The 27195-nt window shown below is 42.0% G+C and overlaps 1 protein-coding gene across 1 annotated transcript; it reads right to left on the bottom strand.

Annotated features, from left to right (window-relative positions):
- Positions 1 to 45: 45 nt before the first annotated feature.
- On the bottom strand, positions 46 to 25802 carry KCNK17 (potassium two pore domain channel subfamily K member 17). Its single transcript, XM_059468093.1, has 5 exons — positions 25584 to 25802; positions 13952 to 14066; positions 4963 to 5129; positions 3648 to 3816; positions 46 to 1948 (listed from the first exon to the last, which is right to left on the bottom strand). Exons 1-5 carry the CDS (start codon positions 25800 to 25802, stop codon positions 1653 to 1655), a joined length of 966 nt encoding a protein of 321 aa, XP_059324076.1. The 3' UTR covers positions 46 to 1652.
- Between the last annotated feature and the right edge of the window lie 1393 nt (positions 25803 to 27195).

Raw genomic sequence — 27195 nt, 5'->3', positions numbered from 1 at the left:
AACAGAAAAGTTTATGCTAAAGGCTATTAAAAAAATTACACAATGTTCAAAAATTTGAAATGTATTTATTTTGTATCAGTATGATCCAAGAGGTCCACTGTCTCCCTCTTCCTGATATTTGCTGCCCCTTCAAACAGTATTTGAGAGAACATTTAGTACTATGCAATTAGAAAAAGGTCAGCAGACTGAATTTCATTCAGCTGATCCTTTTGCTGCATTTTTTCCTGTAATCAGTTCCACCAGATATCAATACTCAAGACTGGCCTCTTCTGGAAACACTTTTTTCACAATATATGTTTCAGAACTTTTGTTCCTGAAGACTGTACACTTTTCACTCACTCCATTTCTGTGAATATAGCAATGAATATTTCTAATTCCTCAATCCCGTACTCCAGCAGACTCTGTTTTCAGTCTTTTCTCTTACAACCCCATGGGACCTTAGTTCATTGCAAAAGCTGAAAGCTCAATCAAATGCTTCATTCTGGTTTGCTGCCATGGTGAAGTTTTCAAAGTTAATGCTTAGGATGCAAATAGCACAGCAGGAGTAACAAAATGAGAAGAACAGATAACGGAATACAAACAGCACCAGGAGTTAGACTGTTGTGCCCTTATAAATGGCATAATATTTAAAAATATTTTTGAGAATTTAATGGAACTAAAAAGATGCAACCAAGTTCTGCTTCATGACTGACACAAAAGCCAAACAAGCATGTCATTCCACAGATCAAAGAGTTGTTATTATATATAAGATGTTAGATAGAACAGGTACAGTACACTAATCATTAACGACATGAGAAGTTCATCACAGTAGCATCTCTTGATCATAGCTGAAGAAAATTCAGTCTGTTTCTAGACTGAATTTGTTAATATTGGTGATAGGAAAATGTTGGAACCACTGACTTTTAAAATTGCTTCTAGTCCTCCTCTTATGACTTCCAAGATGTGACAAAATACAAATTTATCTAAATGAACTGTCGCATTAAGCTGATGACATTTGGTCTGCAAAATACTTCCAAGAATGAATCCACATAAGTTCTGAAGTGAGGAATAGCATTCCCAGTCTCTTTCTGTAAGCAGACTTCTGACGTAGAAATTACTTTTTAAAAAATTGATCTGTTTCTATCAGGCACCTCTACGAGCTCTTCCTCATTGCCATCCCCATTTGAATGATCAGAGAGCAAAACCTTGTTACCTTTCTTAAGCATAAGTACATAGGTGATGGTGCACATCTGCCATGACTGCCAGATAGCTTTAAACAGTGCTTTTCATTTCTTTTGGCAATATGCTGTTTGTTTCCTGCATTAAATGGCACTTGCTTTTATATAGGTATAACTAGAGACTGCAAGAATCATGCAAAGAAATGCACAACAGCTAGTGTTGCTCTGGGATGTCAAAGATTACCTCATAGACTGAGGTGGGAGGGCAGGTAATATTTCCATAAATCTACTTTTGGCTAAGAGTCCTGTTGGTAGTACTTGGTGGTGCTGGAACTAAAATATTCTGTCATTGCTCAATTCAAAATAAAAGCGTTTCAAGCTCAATAAGCAAACCTTCACCCCATTCCAAGGTCAGAGCAGCTCCACATACACATTTCTAAATGGCTCATCTTGGGTGCACTAAAACCTGCAGAACATAGAGAACATTTTTCTTCCCTACAGGGCTTCTGTAGGAGCTGTGTAAGAGTGAGACTCAACTGGTGCTTTCATTTTTGTGTCTTTGTCACAGCAGATCTCCACATTCTGAAGTCCAGTCATGCTATTTTTGTTACCATCCGTTAAATCTTCAGCCATCTCCGTGTTCTTCTTGTTGCATTGACAGAAGTAACTGGAGCTCTCTAGAATGTTGATGCAAAATTTGATAACCAGTGCTAGCCAGGCCATCCCAAAGAGGATCCATAGAGAGATTACATTCTTGTACCAGCTGGGATAGGTGCGATCTGGGTTCATCCCTACAACAGAACCACCCAAAACATTTCTATATTGGATCAAGAGTGCCTCAAAGGAGACATTACATGTAAAGCAAAGACAGTTGAAATATCATTGGATATTAGTGATTTCTACACAAAACAAAAGTATGCCATCCACTTAGCATGTGAACTGATGCTGTAAGTATGTTTCATCATGTGTCAGCAACAGCCTAAGTACTCCTTAGGAATTCAAATAACACTCTCGAGAAAAAAAACCAAATCCCAAATTACATCCATGTCAAAGTGAAATTATTTGCATTCAAGCATAGTTTGGTTTCTCTGCTTATCACTCAGCACCACAATACTCTATTAGCATGTAACAGAGGTCCCTGCAGGCAGAGAGGTAAGCAGGTGTTATGCACCACTATACGTATCTTGTTAAACCAGATATAAGCAAGAGTCTCTGAGAGCAGGAGAAAAGAGGCCTGAGCAGTCCCAAAGCCTCTAAGAACAACCAAACCTTGGAAGACAATTTGAAATTATCACCAGCCTTCATGGCCACAGAGGCACTCTCTGCAGGATCATGGACAGCTTGGTGCCCATCAGGACTGCCAGATCCTTTTCTGCAGAGATGCTTCCCCACAGGTCATTTATTCCTCCCAGCTCTGTATCACACTAGTGAGGAAACAGTGTGAAGGTCACTTGAACCTCATTTTTGAGGCATAAACCACTCATACAGAATTGTAAGGCAGAATTGTTTAGCCTCTCTACACCACAACTGACATTCAATTATTCTCATACAAACCTAGTGCCTCTATGGCAGTATTCCAGTTACAAAGGTACTACACAGGTGAAGGAATACCAAATGCATTACCAGAAACTAAGAGAAGTAAAGCTATTGTAGCAGAGTTCAGCATGTAAAATCAGTATAGGAAAATGCTGAGCTGACCCAGCTTTTGTCAAGCTCCATCTGGCTACCCTTACCCAAGCTAACTTTATTCCTAACTTATTTATGTGTGCCTAGACAAGCTCTAATCATAACTTTGATGCATTACAGACAACTCCTAAGGTAATGCCACTAAATTGTCTAAGCATCAAGGGAGTGCTATGAAGAAAAGAAAATAGCAAATCTGTAATAGGAATAGCAAATCTGTCTCTCAGGAATTCAAGAGTGCATGTGTTTCTATAATCAATTTGTTTTTAATGAGAAAGTCTTTATCAAAGAGGCGTGTCCTGTGTTTCAGCAAATGCAGTGGGTGTGGATCCAATCCCATTTCCTCTGGCAAAGGGTTTCTGGCATCCAAAGCTAAGTAGTGCCTAGTGCCTGACAGCCTATACCTAAGTGATTTAAGTTGCCTTTTAGAAAGCAATCACCTAGGGTTTTGACAGAAGAAACAGTCAGTGTCTGTTAATGAAGAGGCAGAGTGGCACTGGAGTGTGATAAGTGTGCCCTCAGCAACCACTGTGATTGAACCATGGCACTCCTGCCTGGTGGTGCAGACATTCAAGGGACAGGCCACTTCAGTGCCACTTACTGACTGGGAAACAATGCCTTTGTTCTTCCTCAGGTGGCATTGCTATGGCAGAAATTATGTCTTTTCCCACCTGCCAAATGCACACCACAACATACTGATCATCAGGTCTGGGGATTGCTACAGGTGCCAAACTGCCATGTGGGGAACTTTGTGTGCCATGGATTTGCTGCTTAGTAGGTGACAGCAATGAAATGTGAACTACTCACCAATCACATAGTCTCCAAACCCTATAGTGCTGAGGGTAATGAAGGAATAGTAGAAACCTTCTTCATAAGACCAGCCTTCTTTGTCAGAGAATAACAAGGGAGGTAGCAGGAGGAACAATAACAAGCCAGTTACCAGTGCACAGGTCTTCATCAGGAAGGAAGCTTTATTCTGGTAAAAGAGAAGGAAAAAAAAAAAAAAGAGATTGTCATAAGAAGGGAAGCAGGGAAAGTCCAACTTGTTTTCCAGTTAGAGATGATGATGATATGATGATGGACTCCACAAAAACATCCAAACATTCATTGAATTCCACTATAACAAATGGTGTGTCTGTCCTGCATGTGTGCTGGCTTCAGCGGGGATGGTTATTTTCTTCAGAGCAGTTAGTAGGGGGTTGTGCTTTAACTTTTTGTTGAAAACACTGTTGGTAATACAGAATGTTCTTATTGTTGCTGAGTAGTGCCCTGCACAGTGTGAAGGCTTTCTCTGCCTCTCATCCCTCCCCTCCACTGAGTGGGCTGGGGGTACACGGGAATTTGGGAGGGGACACAGCCAGGACAGCTGAGCCCAAGTGACCAAAGGGATATTCTACACCATACAGCACCATGTTCAGCATATAGAGCTAGGGGAAGAAGGAAGCAGGGACTGTTCAGAGTGATGGAGTTTGTCTTCCCAAGTAAGTGTTATGCACGATGGAGTCCTGCTTTCCTGGGAATGGCTGAACACCTGCCTGCTGATGGAAAGTGGTGAACAAATTCCTTTTTTTGTTTTGCTTGTGTGCACAACTTTTGCTTTACTTATTAAACTGCCTTTACCTCAACCCATGAATTTTTTACTCTTCTGGATTCTCTTCACCAGACCCCTGGGAAGGGGTGAGTAACTGCATGGTGCTTAGATGTCAGCTGAGGTTAAACATTGACACTGAGCCAACACAAATTGGGCATCACCTTCATAAGTCCTGAATTCATGCCAGTTTAAAGCCTGTTCCACAAATGCTCCCATGTAACTTATGCAATTCTAACTAAAACTGATGACAAACAGACTAGATAGTCTAGGACTGTGCATTGCTCACATGCTTTATCACTTCTGTTGCTGTAGGGGAAGTCATTCATCACAGAATTTCCCTCAATTAATAAACAACCTTATCTGACACCTCGTAGGGCTGTCATAGACTAAATTTATTTGCTTCCAGTTATTCCTGAGTATTATTGCCTTTTTGGTCAAATAGTCAGCCAGGCTCTCCTTGTTAGTCATAGGATCTCAAATACCAGACAATGTCTTTTTTTAGTTTGAAGTATGCTGGCCCATACTGCTTACCTGCCAGTGAAACACCTCCTCTAGGCGAGAGGCACAATGCTGAACTCCAAGCAGCATCAGGTGCCCAATTTCATTCAGGAGTACAAGGTTCAAGGGGATCCCAAAAAGTGCAAACACGATGCTGAAGATTCGACCAACTGCAGTGCTGGGGCTCAGGTTCCCATAGCCTAGACAAGGGATTTGATGAAATGCTTTAATGAAGCCTTAAATCTAAAATAGTCTCTGCTTACACCCTTCCCCCTGGAGGGGTGAACCTCCATCACCCACAGAAGTTAGGTGAGAAGGTCACTGCTCCAAAAGGACCTTTTTTATAAATAACTGTAAGTTACATCCATTGTTTGTCATATCCTCTCGTGGGCTAGAAAATAACATTTCTTTTGCTGCCAATTTTGCTTAGTTCCTTTTCCATTTACCAGTCAATTTCCTCTCCCCTGCCCACTGCCCTGGCTGGGATCTGACGTAAATGCAAACCTTCCGTTTAGTTCAATTTCTGTAAGCATTGTTGGCATGGGCTTTACTGGTACATGATCCTGCATCGCTGTCAGATGGTCTCTGAATCACAACAATAGTGTTTTAATTATAACAACCACCCTTTTCTACCTTTGTCCCACAGGACTAGTGAACTTAACAGTGCCTCTTGGCGTGTATTCTTTTGCACCACAAGTACCAAATACATCTTAAATTGTCAAAATTATTGTCTAGAGTCAATATATCCAGAGAAATTACATTTAACCTATGTAAAATACTTCAATTTCTGACCTACAGAAAAAGGAGTTTTAAATTTTTCCTCTTTCTTCTAATCATAGGAAGTGATCAAATAAAAGGTCCTGCCTTGCAATCACAGCCTTGCTTGTATCCCCAGATTGTTCTGGCTTCAAAATCATTTGTTTTCATTCCACATAGGTTCTTTTTAAAATGCCCCATGAATTTGCAGACTTGCACTTGTAATTTCCAGTGTCTTCTGCCACAAGAAAGATTTAACTAGGGTATACTTCACAGGATGCTTTCAAAGACAGAGAACTAGCAAACCACAAGCATTTCAACACTGCATTAGCCAGTCAGAGACCTATGGCCTTGACTACATTCCAAAATCACCTCTGCTCATTAGAGATTGTTGTATGTGCACAGAGGAGATTATCTTTTCACCACAAATAACGCTATCCCCTGCCAGCACCGCCCAGCCAGGGGCACAGCAAGCACAGAGGTGCTCCCTGCACTGCTGCCTTGCTACCCTGCCTCAGGGTGCTGTAGCCTCAGGGCAAGTGAGCAGTGCCCAGCAGGGAGAGGCCCCAGGGCTGGGCTCTGTATCCCAGATAAGTGAGAGTGCAAACATCTGTGGTTAACTCCAGAGTCCCATTTCTTCACTAACCTCTGTCACATGCCAGATGCAATAAGCCACTGACCAACAATCTAGAAATGTGTGCAGCTATGAGCTGGGGATATCTACACAGGCCAAGCTTTTGCTAACAAAAATCTCTCACCATGGCCAACTCTGCAGTTAGTTGTGCATGACTGTCAGCAAACTACACCCAGAAAATGGTCTGGGGGCAAACTATTCCTAAGAATGCACCCCCACAAATCCCAAATTTGATTACACAGAGGACATCCCCTTCAATAATTTTAGGCACACAATCCACCTCCAATGGAGCCCCAGGAGCCTGTCTCTGGGAAGGGGGAGAGCATCCCCCAGAAAGAATGGGTGCACTTATGTAACTAGATGTTTTGAAGTACAGTCCAAAAAAGTGGCTAAATTAAGACTTCATGCCAGTGCTACTCCTTCTTAGCAATGCTAATGCACTTTTCCTCAATGATTGCTAATTTCTGCCATCTTTCACCATTTCTAGACTAACAAGTGTGGTAAATGAGACATGTAGGCAAGAACATCTGGTAGATGACCCCTTCTAAGTGAATTATAGAAAGATGTGTCTGGTGTGATGCATTTCATACTGGCTGTGACATTTCTGTGGATTAGTTCCAATTTTTCTCTTATGGGATTAGGGTGTTTTGTGGCCTGACCTGGCCCTGGAGAAAGTGCTGGGGGGCATTTACTGTAGGGCTGGAGGCTGAAGATGAGTCACAATCATTTATGGTCATTTATTCCCAAGGTGGTTTCCCCCAGCCCTTCCCCTTTCTTTTCCTTCTATATCAAGTTTTGAAAGACTCTGGAATGTCTTGGGCAGTTCTTTTAACCACAGATTTCTAAGTTTCTCTGCAAAAAAACATAAAAGAAGAAAGGCCCATGTTCTCTGGCCACTGTGCGAAGCACAGCAGCATTCAGAATTGTGGGGATGCCACATAGTGCTGGATGGCACCTAAACTTAACTTGTATGTTACAATTAATTTAGAATGGCAAATTGAATGATGTAGGAAGGTCTAATGTGCACAGTAAACTCAGCCCTCCAAACACCAGACATGCTTTGCATTTGATTTCTCTGGTCCCTCCTCCCTTGGATTCAGCAAATTGAGACAATTTTCTGAAGACTTGGTACACAGTTGCGGTACACATGCCAAAAAAACCATGTCCCACCAGCTTTTATGTAGGATATGAAGTATAATCAAATAGCACAGGAGACTTTAGATCATGCAAAATGGCCAGAAATTTACTCCTGTCTGGTTACATCCACTTGTTCTTGCACTAGACAAAGAAATGCCAACCTAATTGTATATAAACCTTAACTGTTATAAAACTTAAGCAGGAATGGGAAAATGGGACTTCCTCTCTTCAGTATTAGCTGGTGTCTTAAATCATTGTGAGCTAGATATTAGAAGATCTGAACGAGATTCAGAAATTAGACTGCACTGCCAGTTGTCACATCCCTCATGAGCCTGCTGCTGGGATGTCACAGGTGCATGTCTGAGCAAAGAGACACTGAGAAATGATCACTAAAATCTGCAAAGACAAAATGTGTGTTTCCACTGAAGCAGCTGGATTAAGTGCATGTATAGCTCCTCTTGTTTTAAAATAAGGTGTAATGTAAGTTAAGCTTCTTTGGAGGAAACAAGAATGGTTTTATTTCTAAATGCTCATAGCCATGTGCTTTAACTCATGTGCTTTTGTTACATGTATTAAGTAATTCAGGATTTTTTCCCCTACTTTCCCATTACATTCCTGCCCATGAGGGATTCAGAATCTCTGTAGACTTCTTAAGAAGATAAGACTTATTAGTGAAAGATCTTTTCATTCACAAGACAGTACTTGCAGTGCCCTCAGTTAACTGAGGCAGCTGCAACTTCCTGCTACCCACAATGAAAGATTTGTTCTCACTGTCCAGATATAAGAGCATTTTCATCAAAAAGTGCTTAGAACAATACGTGTCTATCATAGGCTGAAAAACATCTGAAAAAAAAAATTTCATCTGCAGAACAATCCAGGGTTAGCATTAAACCAAATCTCCCAAAAAAATGTGTTTGAGTGCTAAAACCACTGATAAAGCTATGGTTAGAGAAGCAACACTTCTTGTTTTATTACATCTTTTCTCCTACCTGAAAGTATACAAGCCATCATTTCCTACAGACATGGGTCTAATCCAAAATTTACATATTGCTCTTGTTGACAATATTTTGCTTTGAATAATCAGGAATTCATCTAAGATGGGGGCCAGGTATCCACTGTGCAGTTCACTGAGGGGTGCCAATGCCAGAATTATTTTATTTTTCACTACACATTTAAATACTCAGTAAAACTTCTTGCTTGGCAGTTGGGGTGATACTCAGTGAGCCATATTCCTATTTTCCCAGGTGCTGAAGGAAATTAAATCCTTAAACCATCCAGCTCCTCCCACCACTAGCTCCTCCTCTAACACTTTTCAGGAAATCTAAAATTTCTTTCCCTTGTGGTCTTTACAAGTGATCTGGATGTTTTAATCCAGCAGAAATGAAAGGTTTTTTCCATGAAAAATTCAAATGTTTCATTGAAGGAAAAAAAAACAAAGAAAATTCACTTTAGATGGAAAAGACATCTTTGGGTACTTCAAAGTGGAACAACCACAAACACACCTTCTGATCACTCACACAGCCTTATGGTAATGTTTGTCTGGTTCCTTAAAATGTGAGCATGGCCCCAGCTTAGCTGGAAGGTGACCCTGACAAAGCACTCACTAGCCTGCTCTGACCTCATAGCTGGCTGCTTTAACAGACAGTTGCACTGGAGATCTCCTCAGGTACCAGGAAGCCTGAATTATCTTATGATCTTACAAGCATTAGGATTTTCAGAGCTCATTTGGTACCACCTACATTCACCTGAAGATCAGCAGGTCAGGGGTTCCTATTCTGCCTCCTGCCTTGAATGTCTCCATAACTATATAAAACATATTAACATGCTGGCTTCTCAACCTTCTTGTGAGATTTCACATTGTATCCACCAAGTCTGCACTAAGTTCAAGAACACTTATCAGCTGCACACAGCTGAGGACAGCTGGCATGGGAAGTCAGGTATTCCCAATTCATCCATCCAGGGAGGATGCTACAGACATGGAGCCTGTACATGTGGGACAGAAACGGGACACAATCCCCAAGCAGCCACACTGCTGGCATTGGCTTCTCAGTTTTATGGTTAGAACAAACAAAAAATGTTAAGAATTTGATTTTAAAGCTAATGGTGGCAGAATCTCAGGAACTGTGTCTCATATGGGGAAGCTTGTTGGGACCCTGGCAGGTTGAACCAGGGAAGTTATTAAGAGTTTTAGCCCTATGAAGTTCCAGATGAGAACAAAATTTGGTTGCACACTCCTCCAATGAGTGAAAATATGCTTCAGATGAGTACTGCAGTCTTTGACTCATGCTGTGCATACACTGAAAGCTGTACAGTGGGCTTAGGCTCAGCTGGGTGAGATAGTATGCAGTCAGGAAAGCAGATCCCATTTCCAATGCTCAAGAGATAGCTCAGAGGATGCTGCTGTGAGTGGCTGTCCCCAGACCCACAGTGACCTCCCATGGACCACTGTGCCACATCCTGAGCGGCCAAGCCTATAGAGAAGCTCTGCCAGCTGCCACAGGGCAGGGAAAAGATCAACACATCAACAGTGGCAGATTTTCAGCTGAGAACTCCCCTACGCAAGAGGATCCTGAGGTTCACAAAGGATTCAAATATGAAAGTCGTCCCAAGTAACCACTTTGAGACATGAAGTTAGTTTAACTGAATTCTCCAACAGACTGTCAGCCAGCAATGGGAGGAACCTGACCATTTTTCAGGAACTCCACCAGACACTGGGCAGCACTGCAGAAGGCCAGAGTTTTCACAAAACTCTTGCTGCCCAAAGCTTTACCCTACCAGAATTTCACAGCCCTGAACTTGCTATTGTTTTATTCCCTGCACTGGAATCCTCTGGGGCAACTACTAAATGTCTGTAACAGGGTGGTTAATACCATCACTCACTGAATAGCCTGATCCGTGCCTCTGTTGTTATCTCCCAGTCCTTTGGGATACTGCTTTTAGGAGCTATGTGCTGTGCTAACTAGAGAAGGAAAAAACAGGAACTTCCCCTCTTCATGGTGAGATGGTTTACTTGTCCCATTTTATATCTAAAAAAGAGCCCTTGAAATTCACACAACTGAATTCTGGTGGTTGTGCTATCAGAAAATGGCAATACAGCACTAGGCAATGGCATCCATCCACTCTATATTAGGTGGGACATTCAGGCTACAGAGGACAATACTCCTTCTACTCTTAGGCTCAGCCTCATCACTGACTACAGAAAGAGCCTTTCCCTAGCACCTTGTCTGAAATTACACCACCCTGTGGTCGTTTGACTTCAGGAACTTTGATCTTGTGCCCCACTCTGAACTTGCTTTGACCTCTGTCCTGTTAGTCCAAACTAAGTAGGAGGAGAGTAAACACAGAAAGGAGAGACTTTGTGTCGGCAAGGGATAAAGAAGTCCGAGAGATAAACCCAGCAGCAAGTCAGCTTTTCTTTCTTTAATCATGTTTACTACTACTACAGCTCTACAGGAACTCTGAGGATGACCCCTCAAGGCATTGGAGAAAGGGTTCCTATGGAAAAATCTGCAGAAAATGAGATAACATAAAATCTGGCATGATATGATATGTCAAGGACAGCAACGAGGAAAGTAGAGAAGGGGGGGTGAAAGAATCAGCAGGTGGCCAGGGCTGCCCATCCCAAAGTTATAAATGCAGTTCCATTCAAATAATGAGATTGGCCATGAGGCAATCTCATGATTTGGGGGACTTCTTTAAACAAGAGATCTTAGTTCATCCATATCTGTTCTTTAAACATGTGCAATTGAGGCACCAACTATGTCCAGCCTGCAGGTCAGAACGTGCTTTGTTTTAAGCAAAGTTCACATGCTGCTTCTAATCACTAGTAGTGAAAATAGATGAGGCTCTCATTTAACTGGAAGAAGGATACAGTGCAGAAGATGCTGCAACAGGAGACACGGGGATTTAAACCTTGTAAATGGGGAAAGAAGCTAATACCCCTCAGCTGGTGTTAATGGGGAAAGAAGTTATCCCCTCCTGTATCCCAGTGAGAAAGTGTTCTGGGGTAAGGACTTGAGAAATGGACCTAGCCTTCTGAGGGGGGGTTAAAGCACCTAAAGTAGAACACAGAAGCTGGCAGAACAGAAAGAGCATCTCAAAGGAAAGCGATTAAGGTAAAAGTGATAGTGGTTTTGGCAGTGCTGTTTGAGAACAGGACAAGAGTCACAAAGTTGTTATTTTGCATAAGAAGCCACCAAGGCATAGATAGCATTAATTACAAAGAAAAAATGTGGAAGAGACAAACAGGCCAAAGGACTTGCAGCAGCTAGAACACATGGAAGAGAGGTCATCCATATTCTTCAAATCTTTATATAGTACTCCTAAATTCCTGAGACTCTTTCTTCTGCATTATCATCTTAACTCTACCCTTCCTGAACTCATTTGCCAGAATGCCTTGGGTTTTAAGTCCTATAGGCTAATCTTGTGCAGATGGACCTGCTTTCATTGGCTCCATAATCACAGCCTGAGATAAACCCTTCCTTGCCATGTAAGAACACTAAAACCTCTACAAAATCTCCAGAAGCCTTCTCAATTGTCATTTACCTCATTGCCACACCTTACACATGAAGTTTCCTATTGTGACTCACCCCTTTGAACTTCATTGAGTTCTTTGGAAAGAAGTTTGTCTCTTTTCTTGACATAATCAATTATCCTTCCCAGTCACACTGTGGTATCCTCATTGAGGCTGAACCCCTCAACTACCTCAAGAATTTGCATAAAGAGAGATTATGATAACAGACTCAGGTAGGGCTCTGTGAAACCATTTGTAGTTTTCTCTTCTACAACATATCAACAGTGTTATGACACTAATTTGCATGCAACTAACAATTTTACTTGAAAAAGCAGAGTGAAGGGTCCAGTCCTCTGAAGTTTTCTGCATAGAAGTGGTTCGTATGGCATTCTCATATCTGCAATTGAAAATCATTAACAAGTCTCTAGAGTCATAGCATCAGCTTTAAAATCATGAGATAAAGAGCTGCAAGATTTGGTTCTTTTCAATTTCCAATTGCCTCTGTTACCAACTCAGTTGTGTCATGCCCTGTCCTGTCCTCCTCCCCTACAGCCATCAGGGCAAGGAGTTACAAAAAGAGGGGAGTGGGGGCAGGGGGTTGGGGTGGGAAGAGTAGTTTAGCAGCTACTCTTAGTATAGAAGAGCAGAAATGCTTAGTCTAGGTCTCTGCCAACATCCCCTTATATTTTAACATGATAAATTTGATTCTTCCTGAATATCATTAACTTAAATTGGCCATGGTGAAACAGTCACTCTGATGGCTTAGGAACTCATCAGGATTCACTACTGAGGCACGCAAAGCAGCTCTGAGCAGATGCTGCTTTGTACCAAAGGCGGGAAGGAACTGACCAGGCTCTGCTGGAAACCCACAGCCTCAGCAATCCTGTCTGATGAGCCTCCACTGCCATCATCTGGTGCAACCCTTGCCTGGCAGTGCAGCACACTGTAAGTGTGTTCCCAACCAGAACAATGTGCAAAGGAGCAGGGCAGAAAGAAGTACTGAGTCACAGCAAGATGACACACCACCACCCACTCGCCTCCACCCCCACAGAAAACCCACAAACCCTCTCTTTGAGCTCATGCCTGGGGGCTCAGTGTTCTGGAGCCAATGCATCTTCAAAAACAATCAGAAATCAAAAGAAGGTTCCATTTGGGTACAAAAAGAAAAATCTTGATTTAAAAATGTTCTTAAAATCCAAGACAGCTGACAAATCAAGAAACCCATGAGGGATTTTTGATACTCAATAACCATCTCTCCACATGCTCTCCCCTCCATGATTTTTTTAATACTGGGTCACACCATAAGAAAAAGACATCAGGGCAAGTTATTAATGGTTTTGGGGACAGGGGACACAAACTGACAATAATTAACAGCATCTGCCTTAACTAGCTCTGTACCCAGTACATTTTATTTTTTCCACTTTCCCTCCCCCTACTGATTTCCACCATTTCTTCGTGGCTTTGCATTACCCATTTGCTGAAACCTGAGTCAACTGAATTGTGATGTTTATCCAGTTATTTAACTTCCACTTGAACGAGCAGGTCCTCATCTAATACAGGCAGCAATAAGGAGGAATAATTCATAAATACAGTCTCTGGAGATGCAATAGCCAGCATAAAAAGTTTTCCAAAATCATTCCTGTCCTTGTGATAGTAAAAGCCCTTTCAATGCACAATTCACTTCAGACCTCTCAGAGTGGCACAAGACTTGGGAAAGTCCAGGCAGTGCAGCACCATGATGTTCAGGCCCCAGAAGCCATGTAACTTAGCAGGAATATGTCCTGAGCTAATTATGCCTGTGTCTGATCAGTTAGAGATCACTGACAAGGCACTGACAAAGCACTCCTAGGGCTGGGGTCATGGGTGCTTCCCTACTGCAAGCTCCAGGGACCCACACAGTGCTGGAGCAGCAGCTGAGTACAGGCCCTCATTCCCACTCTTTTCCCACCTATGAGGCGGCCCTGTAAGCAGGGAACTCTTACCTATGGTTGTTATTGCAGATATGGAGAAGAAGAAAGACCCACTGTAGTCCCACCTGCCCAGGCTAGTGGTGTTTCCCTGGAGGGTTATGCCACTCTTGTAGGCTTGGATGATACCCTGCAAAGAGACAATAACATGAGATCCCACAAACCCCTTTAAGGCAAGTTCATGTGACTGGCATTTCCACGTCTGGCTGGTAAAATCCCAAACTACAACCACTTCTGATTCTGTTGTTTCCCTTTTAGTAGAGGATCTCTTGTGCCTTAGAGACCAAAGGGCTGCAAGGTCAGAAAAGCCAAAGCCAGCATATTGCTTCTAAGAAAAGGGCACCTACAGCAATACAATAAAGTTGCACATGCACATGGTAGATTATATAGATAAATGTGGAAGAGATTGGAGGGTAAGATCTAACTAGAGAAGGCCTAGACAGACAATAATTAAGACTGCCTTATGACATATTCATTAGGAAAATGAAATGCTTCCAGATGGGATATTCCAATGGCAGAAGTCCCAGAGGAACAAATATACCTGCATGTGTAAATGACACAGATCCCTTGCAGGGAAGCCCCCTGGACTGGAGAGGAATGCATCTGGTGTGTTATAGGAGACTGAGACTACTCAGGTTGGCCAATATGTCCCCACATTGGGACTACAAATGGGAACGAACACATCAGATTAGCATTATGCCCAATTCTGTTCAATCCTCCTGGGAAAGACTTAGAAGTCACTAGCTGAAGTGCGCAGAGTTATGACAAAATAAGATATGAGATGTCTTAACAGTGCCCACATCTGACTATACCTTCCCATGCCAACAAAATCAATGGTAGTTGTGTCCAAAACAACATTATTCACAGCATGAACACTAAACATTTCACACTTCACAGTAAATTATCTTTGAATGCAAAGTATAACCAAGAACACATAAAATTCATCATCTCTGAAAAAGACATGCAGATACTAAATAGTATTGTCCCCATCCTAACAAAAAAGACTGCTGATAAAACTTTCACCACAGATAATAAAAGGAATCACACTCAGATTTTGATCAGGTTTTGGTTTTGCAAAGGAATTGTAGTTTATACATCCACCAAACAAACTGGAACATCAAACCTGCAAAGTGAGGAAGCTTTGCCCCATTTTACTGATGTAACGTGCTCTACATAATTTACATTATTTATATATTATACAAGGCTGTGAATTAAAAACTGTCTCCAGGGTCCCAAGCAGCAGCTTAACTAAAAGGATTATCCTCTCTTTTCTCTGTGGCTACTAATTCTCACACTAAGATGAAGGAGCAGCTCAGAAATCAACACATTTTTCTAAGCAATAAACACTGTTTGATAATGCATTCTCAGCAATATCTTGATTTACTCATAACTGAAGGCAACTTAAACCCCTCAGAGTCATACTATCATCTATTAAAATCTAAATTATGAGACAGAGCACAGAGCCTGTGCTCTGAGAATGGCTAAGGACCACACATGTTTTATTGCATTTTGCTTCCTTCTGTGATTTGTTGCTGTAATGTTGAGTGGGGCAACTCAAAAAAAAAGCTTTTGTATATAGCATTAGTGACATAAAAGAACCAAGCCCTGTTTCCCTTTTCCATGCAACTACCCCTGGAAAAAAAAACCAAAATAAAAAAAACAAAAGAGAGAGAAAAGGTTGCCTCAAAAGCCTTCAGAAGGATTTGTTTTGAACAATTGTGTGTAATTCCCCCACTCATTGTTCTTCTTCCAGGTCTGGTGTCTGCATTGAAGTTTGTCAGGTTACACGGGGTGTAGGCTGACAATATTTGACCTTTGGTTTAAGAAGTGTAAGAAACTCTGCAGACAATGGCCTAGACAGGAATCAGTGTGCATGAACATAAAATAACTCCCAAAGTAAGTTAAATGGCAAGAGAGATGCTGGAAAATTATACAGATGACCTACTTTCTCCCCCTCCCAGAAACCAGTAGTTAAATTTGAAATAAAAAGCTTGATATTTTATTCCAAATTTCCTTCTGTAAACTGTGATCTCTGCAGTTGTTAGTCTTGAACACATATATACCTGCTGGAACAGCAACAGTCCAGTTCTTGGATAACTTGTTATCAGCTGGATCAGGGATACTTGAAAAACTCAAACATGCAGCATATTCGTTGTCCATTCTCCTGCCTGATGTCTTGCTGATACAAGCTCAGCATTAGATAATACTACACTCAACATTAAGTTTTTAAAGCCAAAAACACTTAAGAACCAGAGAGGATTGCAAGGACCTGCAGCTCAATGGGCCCATAGAAATGGAAAAACCTTCATGCAGAAAAGAGAAACAAAGAGCCTGCAAAAGACATCATGTGAGAAGCAAGCAGCAGTAACCAAGTCATTAAATGTTTAATTTCACATTTTTGCAGCACTTCTGTTTTGCTTGGATTAGAAGCAAGAGGCTGAGCAGTTGTGAGCCAGCTTTGCAGTGACTCGTAACAACTCAGAATCCCAGGGTCACTGTAGACCTTCCCCAGGCAGTGATGCTACTGCCAGGAAGCGCAGGATGTGTCTTGAGGCTCTGAAGACGGGGCACAGCACCTGCCCTAAATGCACAGTGACCTGCACTGCTGTCAGTGGGAAGGAAGTACCACGGAACCGTGACTCACTGGCAAAGAGCGAGCCCTGAACTTGCAGCATGCCAGCTGTTTTCTGTTCCTGGTACTTTGTGAGGCATTTGGTGCGCTTGCTGAGGTCTCCAAGCCGTTTCAGCAAGAAGTCTCTGAGCATTTATTTGTTACATCTTGTGATCAAATAACCAGAGAACATCATTAACCACTAGGCCCACCCACCTGTTGAAGCCAGCCCAATGGGGAGCACTGAATATTCATGCAAATCAAAGCCACTTAAATAAAACAACACTCCCAGAAAAAATGTCAAGCTCATTACTGTTAGGAAGAAAGAGCTACCTATTACCACCCTTAAAAGGGAAGATTCACAGTGGTTGGAGATAAGGATACAGTCTTTGTTTTCCTAAAGTAAAAAATGTTTTATTATACTGTCTAGAATCAACCTTTGACATAGCAACAATGATGACAGAAAACTAAAGATTGACTCTTCTGAGAATTGTAGAACTAATGGAGCTTGCCTTCCTGCAGATGTGCCCATGGGGGCAGATTCATGAAAGAGAAATCCATTGCTGGCTATTAATGCACAGAAATTACTTCTGGCGCAGGAAGTCATTGGATTGCAAACTCCTGAAGGCTGACCGAGCATTCAGGGAGATACCAGTGAATATTCTCCCTAATTTACTATATTCCTTTAGACTTTTGCTCTTGTTCTTTAGACTTTAGGCTATAGCTCTTCTTCATAGAAAAATTAAAAATGGATTATAATTTTAGAGAGGACACAGGAAAAAACCCAGCTGATAAACACTCTAGCAGAACAGCTGAATTCTCCCTGCTTTTTCCATTGAAGACGTGTTGATATGTCTCTGCTATGGATTTTCAAGTAAATTTGAAGTATATTTTAGCCTGTGGGATCAGGGGAAAAGAAAGTGAATCACAAATGTTGCATAAGTGCCTAGTTTCCTTAGCCAGCCTTTTTGAGACCCAAAACTTTTGTTTTACTTTATGATTGCTTTGAGGTGAAATCCTAGGGGTTTTCCTTTTTCTCTTAATTAGGCTGATTTGTACACTGATTAGGATAGAGGACTAGGAGATTTGTACAGTGTTTGCCTCAAAACCTAATGCATTAAAAGGCACTAGTAGAAGCAGCATCTTAAATCCAGTGTTCAAAAGCAGTTATCTGTCTAACCTAACACCTCAGTCGATACCACAACAACACAAAAAATACTGAAGTTGCAGAGCTTGGGCTTGATATTTTGGAAACTTTAAAGGTCATGTGCAATTCAGAAAGCAGAAAGGAAACAGGTGGGTGGGTAAAATACTAGGAAAAACCAGAATGCAGTGGTTCTTTGGTTTCTACTGACAGACAAGCTGTACAACATAAAACCATTGTTTCACTTCTCTGCACTTACTTCCCCCTCTCTAAAGTGGTAATAATTTAAAGTTTGCAGTGACTACTGCATCTTTAGCTGACAGTACTTACATAACTTTAAACTACAGATAAAAGTTTTGTGGGAATTATTGTAACTCCTACAGGATTTATAAATTGAGATTTTATATTCTTAGACCTTCATGGGCCAATGAAACTTCATTTGCAGGCTGCTGCATTTTCTCATCAAGTAGGCTTTGCTTGGTGCTCCTTAATATTGCCATAGCTGGTGATTAGAACACCAGCATGACGTCCACTCAAAGAGGTTTATTTAAAATGTAGATGCCTATCCTGTTACCTTTGTTAGAAAAAAATGCCTCAGAAGAGTCAACTTGAGCTTCCAGCTCCACCTTTCTCAAGTATAAGCTCAGAAGTTTCAGTTAGAAATGGAATAAACTCATGCTTGCAAATACAAGCTCTATGTTAGATGACATCCCAGTACAAAAGCCTGCTTTGTGCATATTTCTGCAAGGAACTCCCTGCTTGAATTCAAGCTAAGGGGTAACCCTGTGAGGAAGCTGTGGATTTCTGTTGACTCCCTTATCACACTTATTTTAGGATGGCAATACTCCTTTCCTTCCCTGTCCTTTCCTATCAGTTGCTGGTTCTTTCTGCAGGAACACCCAAACACAATGTTACCACAGCTTCCTTATCAGAGTCAAAAAAAGAAACTAAAAAAATTAAACCACTCCTACAGCCTGAATTTTAACCCTTCACAGCTCTGGGGCTGCACCTCTACAGATGACTGATAATGCAAGACTCACCTATACTGGAGTTTTACCAGTTCTACTCAGCTTTGCAGCAATAAACCCAAAGTAGTTATTACCAGCAAAAATTCAACCAGTAGTCATACTAGCAAAAATTCAACCACAGACTTTGAATTACACTCAAAATATCTGTTCATACTGTCTAGCTAAAAGAAACCAACTCCAAAACAAAAAAAAAAAAAAAACAAACCACCAAAACCCAGCCCCAACAACTACATTTTTATTTCCACTTGACGTTTGAGTATTGCATCTTCCTCCCCCAAAAACGTAGGTTTGTTCTTTTGTATTTGCTGCAGAGCCACTCTATCCTTCAGCCATACCCATAAGTCTCATTGACCATGTTTGCTGTGTTATCAGCTCTGGGCAACTCCCAGCTTTCTCAGCTTACACTTCCTCTCCTCCACAGTTATCACCACACGTGGGGCCCCCACCACCTGCCTGTGGCTGCAGCACAGCTTCTGATCACCAAGTGCTGCAAAAGGAAGGACCATTAGTTAATCTGACCTCATTGACACCAGCTAAAAATTCAGTCTTTTGCCTCTGCACTGAGTCACAACAGCATATGACCAGCATACAGCTTTCAGAAAAGGTATTTAAGGTCAGCAGTAGAGAATGAATGAATGTGTATATGTAAACTGAGGCACTATGTTCTTTACAATCTTTCTTCAGAACACTATGCTTCTCTTTCCTCCCATAATCTTTACAGCAAAAAATAAGCTTTATATAATGATTAAACAGACTGATTCTAATCTGCCTGCTCTCCCCAAGATGAGCAAGTTAAGTGAAAATGACAAAAGCAAAGCCCCAAAAGCTTATGACCCTACCAAATATATCCATAAGAATTCATGACTTTTTTTTTTTTTTCTGGAGGAAAACATCAGGGAAAGAGTCATAAAAATGACCTTTTTATAAACTGTGGCTCCTGTCACTGCTGTTGTCCCCTGCTTCTGAACTGTGGCATTCTGGCCAGAGGTGACAGTAATCCTGAGATACCGTTAAAGGCAAAAGGAGTATTTACTAAGTGTATTTGAAAGCAGTTCTCAAAGAAGGCAAAAATGGACTGGTATAAGAAACTTTATTCTTAAGTTTAGTCGAAGTTTATATATTCATATACAGAAATCAACTTTTCCAGGGCATACATGAACTCCTGAAAACGGCTTGCCTCCTTACAGACAATTTCCTCACCTTTGCAACATATAAAGGAGGAAAATAAGGTGTTCAAAAGGCACCAAACTACCATTTAGATTAATGAGAAAACAACTCACAAACTTTGTGCACTGGAAATTCTGTGCAATGTTGGCATATAAACATTCATTTATGCCTCACAGGATACCAGATGTAAATGAGAAGAAAATGGTTAACATTAACCTTGGTCTCAGATTGCAAAGACAAAGGTCAATTCATTTCCAAATAATTGACAAATAGATTATTAATCCCACTTTTCCTCCCAGCCGTGAGCTCTGATCCCTTGTCTTTGTCTGCAGAGGAAATTTATATGAATTCTGCCTGAAAGAACTGGCACAAAAAACCCCCACCAAAAAACAAACAAACAAAACACCCAGCTGGGTTTTCTTTTGAATTCATAGTGTTGGGTTTTTTTTTTTCCTTAATTTTATGCCACTTGAATAACCTCAGAGCAGATCAAGTAACTGCTCCCCCATCTCCCCAGCAATGTTTGCCAATGTAATTGGCACTAGCTCCTCAATGCCAAAGGAACCCTGAGAGCAAAAGCACTTTTACTTCACAGCTGGATGTGCACTACAGTTTCTAGATTTCATCTAGACTTAGCAACAGGAGAGGAACAAAAGATGTAGCCTAGTGCAGCAATGCTGCAACCAATGCTACTGTAAACCACTAGTACTTTTTCTGAAAATTAAGCTTTTATATCAAGGAAGAACCTGTGGCATGATTCATGAGACAAAATGTTGCTGAATTCCAGTCACTTCCCAAACCCCAATGACAACAGCTGGGCTGCAACAGAAATAGGCAGGGCCTGTTGAAAGAAGTTCAAAGAAGCTGCCTGTATAATTTACAGAACACAGAACTGTTGCATTGTATTATCCTTGTAAAACTGAAGATTTCTTTCCCTAGTTGTTTTTCTTTTAACTGCATTAAAAAAGATAAAGTATGAAAAACAATATGTATAAGAATAACTCACATCTTCAAACAACTGACAACAATTACCATTTCTCTTTTAGAAGACACCCCCAGTCTTTAGCTATTCACTGCTAGTTGTGGGTCTCAAATCTTCTGGTAGGGCAAATTATTGAGACACCACTCAAATGCAGCTGGCTACACTCCCTTGTTTCCCACCAAGCCTGACCAGCTGTAACTGGGAATTTGATAATATCAAAAGAACCTATCTCTCTGGGCAGAGGTATGATATAATAGGCTGCTGTGCTTTTTCCCTTGCCTTTCTCTTTTTGAACCTAGGTACTGGACACTACCAGAAGACCTAGGGCTGAGCCAACTAACCAGAAACAGGTCATCAGTATGTCTTCTCATCACCTTCCAAGAAGTCTGATGACATAGTGCCAGCCTACTGCCTTACAGAATAATGATTTTACCTTCAACAACTGCTGTCAATTGTATGCTAGAAGATGGTATTATTAGCACAGAATACATGTTCTTGGTAAGGCACCTACAGCTCTTTTAACCAACAGGTCAGAAGAATAATGAATTGGCTGTAGCTTAAGCAAAGCAGTAGTACATTTTGATAAGCACAAAGTTGGGAAAAATAATTACAGAGGATCAACCCTGTGACAAGCTAATGTGACCAAATTGGGTTCCATATAGATATTACAGCTCCACAATACCAGGAGTCAGTGCTGTTCCTTAAAGGCCCTCACCACTGGCAGGTGATCTCTGATGCTCACCCCTTCCTGTTGCATCATTTGAGTGCAAGATTATTTTAGTAAACTGTGTTTGCAGGGTTTTATTTCCTGACAGCTGTCACAATTCTCTGCTGGTTCAATGTCAGTACAAGCCAAGGTATTGATGAGGATCTTTCAGTCACGTGGGATCTCATTGCTCTTGTAAACATCTACTCAAACTCTCTGTGTACCTCTAGCTGTTGACTCTGGAGATAAGAGTATCTAGATCCACCTGTAGCCATTTAGTTTATAACCTGCCCTTTAGCATTAGGCCCTTTTCACTAAACCTTACATCTTTCTAGGTATAAGAAAAAAAATTAGCTCAGCTTTCATTTTCTCATTTTATGAAAGAAACTGTATTTAAATAGCATTATATATCTACAATAGAAAACCAACAGAACAACATAATAAGTATAGGAAACATCTGTACTAGGGAAATACGTATACAACACAAAAGGTTTCTATCAAAAAAAAAAAAAAAAAAAAAAAAAGGAAGGATAGCATGAAAGGGATGCCATGGTAATAGGTAACACACAAAAAGTGCTTTTCCAAGCTTGGCCCTACAGCCAATCATCTGATCAAAGAGACACTGGCAAGTACAGCAGCTGAGTGCCTGTAAACATTGAAAATAATGCAGGAAAAGGAGTGAATTTGGAGGGCAGCTCAGCTGGACTAGAGCTACATATACACTCACACTATGCAGTAAAGCACTTTTTGTACTAGAAGTGATTCACATCAAAGCATGTCTAGGTGTCCCCAACCCCAAAAGGACAGAAAGGGTCTCAGCCCCAAGAAATATGCCCATATACAAAGTGTCCTCTTTGTGTGCAGCCTCACTACTTTCTGGACACTTCCAGAATCTAGAACCAACATAATTTTTGCCCGGACATGTTTTTCTCCCCATCTGAGTCCAGCTACTTTTTTTCATTGTACTGAAAGTGTATCACCTGCAACTGTCCTATCATGGCATCTGCTGCCATCTTCTGCAAGTCTTGCCACTGAGGGCTTCCTTTGATGTGACCTCACATCCAGAAATTCCAGCATGTAAAGATCACCACCATCACGATAACAAAAGGGCAGATATTGCCCTCTTTGCATGCCGCCTAGTGGCTCATGGGGATGGCCTGCTCTCAGTCTTGCTCCTGCTGAGCACTTGTGCAGTCAGAGCATATACAATGGCAGAGCAATAGCCTGGGGTTACATGGGTCAACAAGGTCAAACTTATGCGTTCCTCGAGTAAACATCACTGGATGCACTGTAGAGACTTGTGGCCGCAGTGCCTCCATTGTGCCCTCTGTGTGTGCATAAACACATGACCATGCATTGTTTATCTGCTTCCATGTAAAGCATTCACATGGGCTACTTTTAACTACCCAGGAAACGTGGAACTGCTCCTGCAGGGGAAGAGCTGGCCAATTCCTCCAGGCAAGAGAGCCCCAACAAAATCCAGCTACAAGAAGCAGAGGCCCACAACCACAGATGTCACATGCTTCCTAACACATTCTTCTCCACTGTTGTTTTTATTGTTGGTCTGCTATGTTCACCTCCTTCTGTCCTCTCCTTTGTCAAGTAGAAGGGTGCTTCTTCCTTGGAAAGGACCCAAGTCATAGAAATTACTGAATGATAATTCACTCATCTAGCTACTGCAGCATGGTTTGTTTGCTTTGCTTCCCTCCTAACCATCCTCACTCCATGCTCTCCTGCTAGTTCCTTAAAGCTGGGGCTCTCTGTTGCTCCCCCATCTGCACAAGGGTTGGAACAGTGGATTTCCCCTCCCAGCTGGTAACTAGGAACTAAGTGATAACCAGGTTGTAAAATTACATTTGTACATTGCTCAGCAAACTAGGATTTTATTTCATATTGGCCCATATACACTTAAAACAAACAGAGTTTAGCATTATCTGGAATCTGAGAGCTATAAGAAAACAATGAGGAGTTCCCAGTAATGTCAAGGCAATTAAAATTCACACACTGCTTTAAGTTTTCACAAACATGCTTTATGTCTTTCTTAATTAGCAAATAATCAGCTGTGTATCTAGAAGACAAGTTTCTTATCTGAAAAGAGCCAGTGATGACACTGCCTGATAAACTATGTGCAATAACAATTTACTGCACACAAAAACATCTCGTTTTGAGCATACCTAGAGCATGCCAGGGATTGCTGCCTAGGAAATTAGAAAAGAGTATAGGCAAGCATCAGTTCTGTGGATTTTTGAGGATTAATTTCTCAGCATTAAAGTTATTCAAAATAACACACAAAGCCATTCAAACAGAGTATGGCTTCTCAGAGCATGAAGGCACACGCGGACACTGCATAAAATGAAACAAAGCTTATTTGTAACTTTCCCATCAAGGGCTTGCTCAGTCACAATTAAGTATTCACACAGCGTATTGTCACAACCTCCGGTCTAAAGGGATTTGAGGGGTTTTCCTATTCTCGGGGTATCAAGAACACGTAGAGGTCATGCTGCAGTAAAACAAACCGACAGAATGACATTTCTACCTATTTAGTTGTGATTATCTTCTCTCCATTACTAGCACCTCATTACCATCATTCACCAAGGGCTTGCAACCCCTGGGCAAGCGTCATACCAGGTGCTCACTACACAATGGACCAGTGCTGAATGAAGCTTAACTAAGATTCAGCTTTATGAAATGCCAGACTGATCTTTTCTGCTCTATTTCTCACTTCTCTCTGTTTAAACTCCGCAGATAGCATAGCACACACCATAAGTAACAAAAGTGGGTACTTCAGTAGCTTACAAAGGCCCAAATTTATAGCATATGATCACTGTACTACTGTCTGCCAACAAAGAATATACCACTCAGCCAAGGGACGAGAGTATGACATAAGGAATCAGCATAATTTTGTCTGCCAGAGCCTTGCTGAAACACCCATGATTATCCTATTTGGTGGCTTTTGTATTTTCCTCTCTGATGAAGAGAAAAGAAAAAAGTATATATTCAAGTTCCAAGTCTCTTTTAGAGCCTTTGAACTGCAGTGACCAGCTGCTATGGTTTCAGTCATCGTCATACACTGCTTTTACAAACAAACAAAAACTCATCAAAACAAAACAACCCCAGGTTTTCTTTGTGATGGCAGCACCTATCTGAGGCAGATGAGTAAAGCCTCAAAGCAAGAAATACATACTCAACTATCAGCACCTACTGAAATCAAAGGGTTTGGGTAAGTACTCAAGACACTTCAATATTGCAGGTTTTTCTTTTTCAGGCAAAAGCCGAGCAAAGAGAGAACCCACTTATGTCACTTAGCTCGAACCTGTATCATAAAAATTCAACCATCTGTACTTTCGTAAAACTGCATTTGTTGTTGCTTTACATTTTGCAACCATCCTACAAATATCGTCAGAAGCATTTTTAAGGATAACTTAAGAGACATAAGGACTTTCCCTTTAAACAAGCAGAAGATGGAAAGAGTCTGACAGAAGTATACACATCAACTAAATTTACCACGACAAAGCCTTCCCATTAGAATTTACCGCTTGCAAGACGTCACAGTTTCCGAATTGCAAGAGCAAACCTAAACCACCTGTAATTAACCGCAGGTAATTGTCACGTAACGGGACACTCCACCACCGCCTGCCTTCGGCCATCCGGCGGCGCTCCAAACCCGCGAACGCCGCGGCTGGTGGGAGGGCGGCGGAGACCGAGAGCATCTCTCCATCAGCGGGGAGCACCGGCGGCCGCAGCGCGGGGTGCGGAGCCCGGCGCGTCCCGGGCACGGAGCGACGCGCCCGAGGCGGCTGCCCACGGAAACCTCCCACGCCGCGGGCGGCTCCTTCGGGATGAGCGCGCGTACACTTACACAAGGAAGAAGTTTGCTGGTTTTTGTTGGTTCTTTGTTAAAGTTACTCTGGGGCTGGAGGCGCGGTTGCTGCCGCTCCCCCCGCGGGCGGAAGGCAGCGCTGCCCCGCAGCCCCAGCGGGCGCGGAGCTCCCGGCGCGCCCGGGCTCACCTCGATGAGCCGCTGCAGGGCGGGCCCCTGCAGGCAGGTGTGGTTGCCCAGCAGCTCCCAGTGCTGCTGGAGGAGGTTATGGGCCGCCTGCACCTCGGCCGGCCGCTCCAGCGCCTGCAGCACGACGGCGCCCAGCGCCAGGTATCCCACGTACGCCGCCAGCAGCACCAGCACCCCCCAGCGCCGCCGCCGCCGCCGCTGCTGCCGCGCCGCCACCATCGGCCCCGCTGCCGCCGCCGCCGCCCCCGGCGCTGGAGAGGCGGCTCGGCCCGGGGCGGGAGGACAGGGCAGCACCAGCCCGGCCCCCAGCACCTCCCCCGGCCGGGCCCTTGCCACCCGCAGCGGCCAGGAGGGGAGCCCGGAGCCGTGCTGGGCAATGGAGGCGGTCGTGCCACTCTTGCAGCAGCCCACCCCACCCCACTGCAGCTTTTTTAGACCTTTTATAATTTGTGATTTTCCTGTGAAAGAAAATGTTTCATAGTTTCTTCATATAGGTAGTTTCTGAGACCTATTTGATTAATTACTTTCTTGTATAAGACAGCAACCAATGTTCCTTTCTGTTCTCTCACTGGTAGATAAAACAATCAAATCGTTTTGGGTATATAAGAACATTGTAGTTTACCTATTTTGTTACATAATATGAGATAAAGGTGAATAAACCCAGTAAGTTTCTGCCCATGATGACTTTATACACTGACAGAGGGTCATGTCTTCTCACTCTGCCCTGTGACTATTTTTGCCAGAGGAGCGTACATACTATTACAAGTGAGGCAGCCTCCAAACATGTATTGCCCCCCTGGCAATGTTCTGGCAATGTGCTAATTCATGGTTCTCTGAGATGTGCTTTAAACTAACTGGTATAGACACACGATTTCACTGGCAAGATGCAAAAATTTATATGCTAGACCATTTCCAGTGTAACGATATCATACAGAGCACAGTCTTAGAAAACAAAAATAATGCTGGTTACTGCTCAGTCTTAATTCTGCCCTTTCAGGCAGTGATATTTAAAGACAAAATTGGAATTATATATATATAAAAGAAAACCCTCTATAAAAATATACATAAGTAAGAAAAATGCAAGTATATATTTACTAATCACATTTATGATCAGGAAATAGATACATCTGAGCTACATTTTGATATTTTAGCTATATTTAAACCCAGAGAGTCTATACAAAGCACACTGAGTATAACTATGTTGAAACATTATAAACTAAACATATAGAATTTAATGTTTATGTTAAAGATATATAAAACTAATTACAGGTGAGTTAAAAACTTGGGGTTTTAAACTATGAGACATGCTGTGAAAACTCAGGATATCAGGCATGTGCTTGCTAGAAGGAATTTGGGAAGAAAGGGATCAAGTTTCACAACAAATCTTTACAGAATCATATAATAGTTACATGGCTGTTTCCTTCCTTCTCAGAAACATCGTCTGTCAGTCTTCTATTTACATTTCCATAGAGAAAGCTCAAATCTTTGCCAATGATACTTTGGTGTTGTCTGGAAGGACAGCATGTATTTCAGAGGATGAAGAAGGGCTTGTTGAGTAGGCTAAAAGGGTAAGGGTAAGCCTGGAAGGACATTTGCTCCTTGTCCTGCCCTG

Source organism: Ammospiza nelsoni, chromosome 3 (genome assembly GCF_027579445.1).
Source record: "Ammospiza nelsoni isolate bAmmNel1 chromosome 3, bAmmNel1.pri, whole genome shotgun sequence".
Lineage (NCBI taxonomy): Eukaryota > Metazoa > Chordata > Aves > Passeriformes > Passerellidae > Ammospiza > Ammospiza nelsoni.
Note: the sequence above shows the minus strand (reverse complement) of the source record. Positions and strands in the feature narration are given on the sequence as shown.

Excerpts from the sequence above, each read along its gene's own strand:
- KCNK17 (XM_059468093.1), bottom strand. The coding sequence starts at position 25,802 with ATGGTGGCGGCGCGGCAGCAGCGGCGGCGGCGGCGGCGCTGGGGGGTG. Across the intron at positions 5,130-13,951 it reads ATCTGCAATAACAACCATAG|GCTATGGGAACCTGAGCCCC; the intron begins GTAAGAGTTCCC and ends TCCCTTGTCTAG. Across the intron at positions 1,949-3,647 it reads GTTTGGAGACTATGTGATTG|GGATGAACCCAGATCGCACC; the intron begins GTGAGTAGTTCA and ends GTTCTGTTGTAG.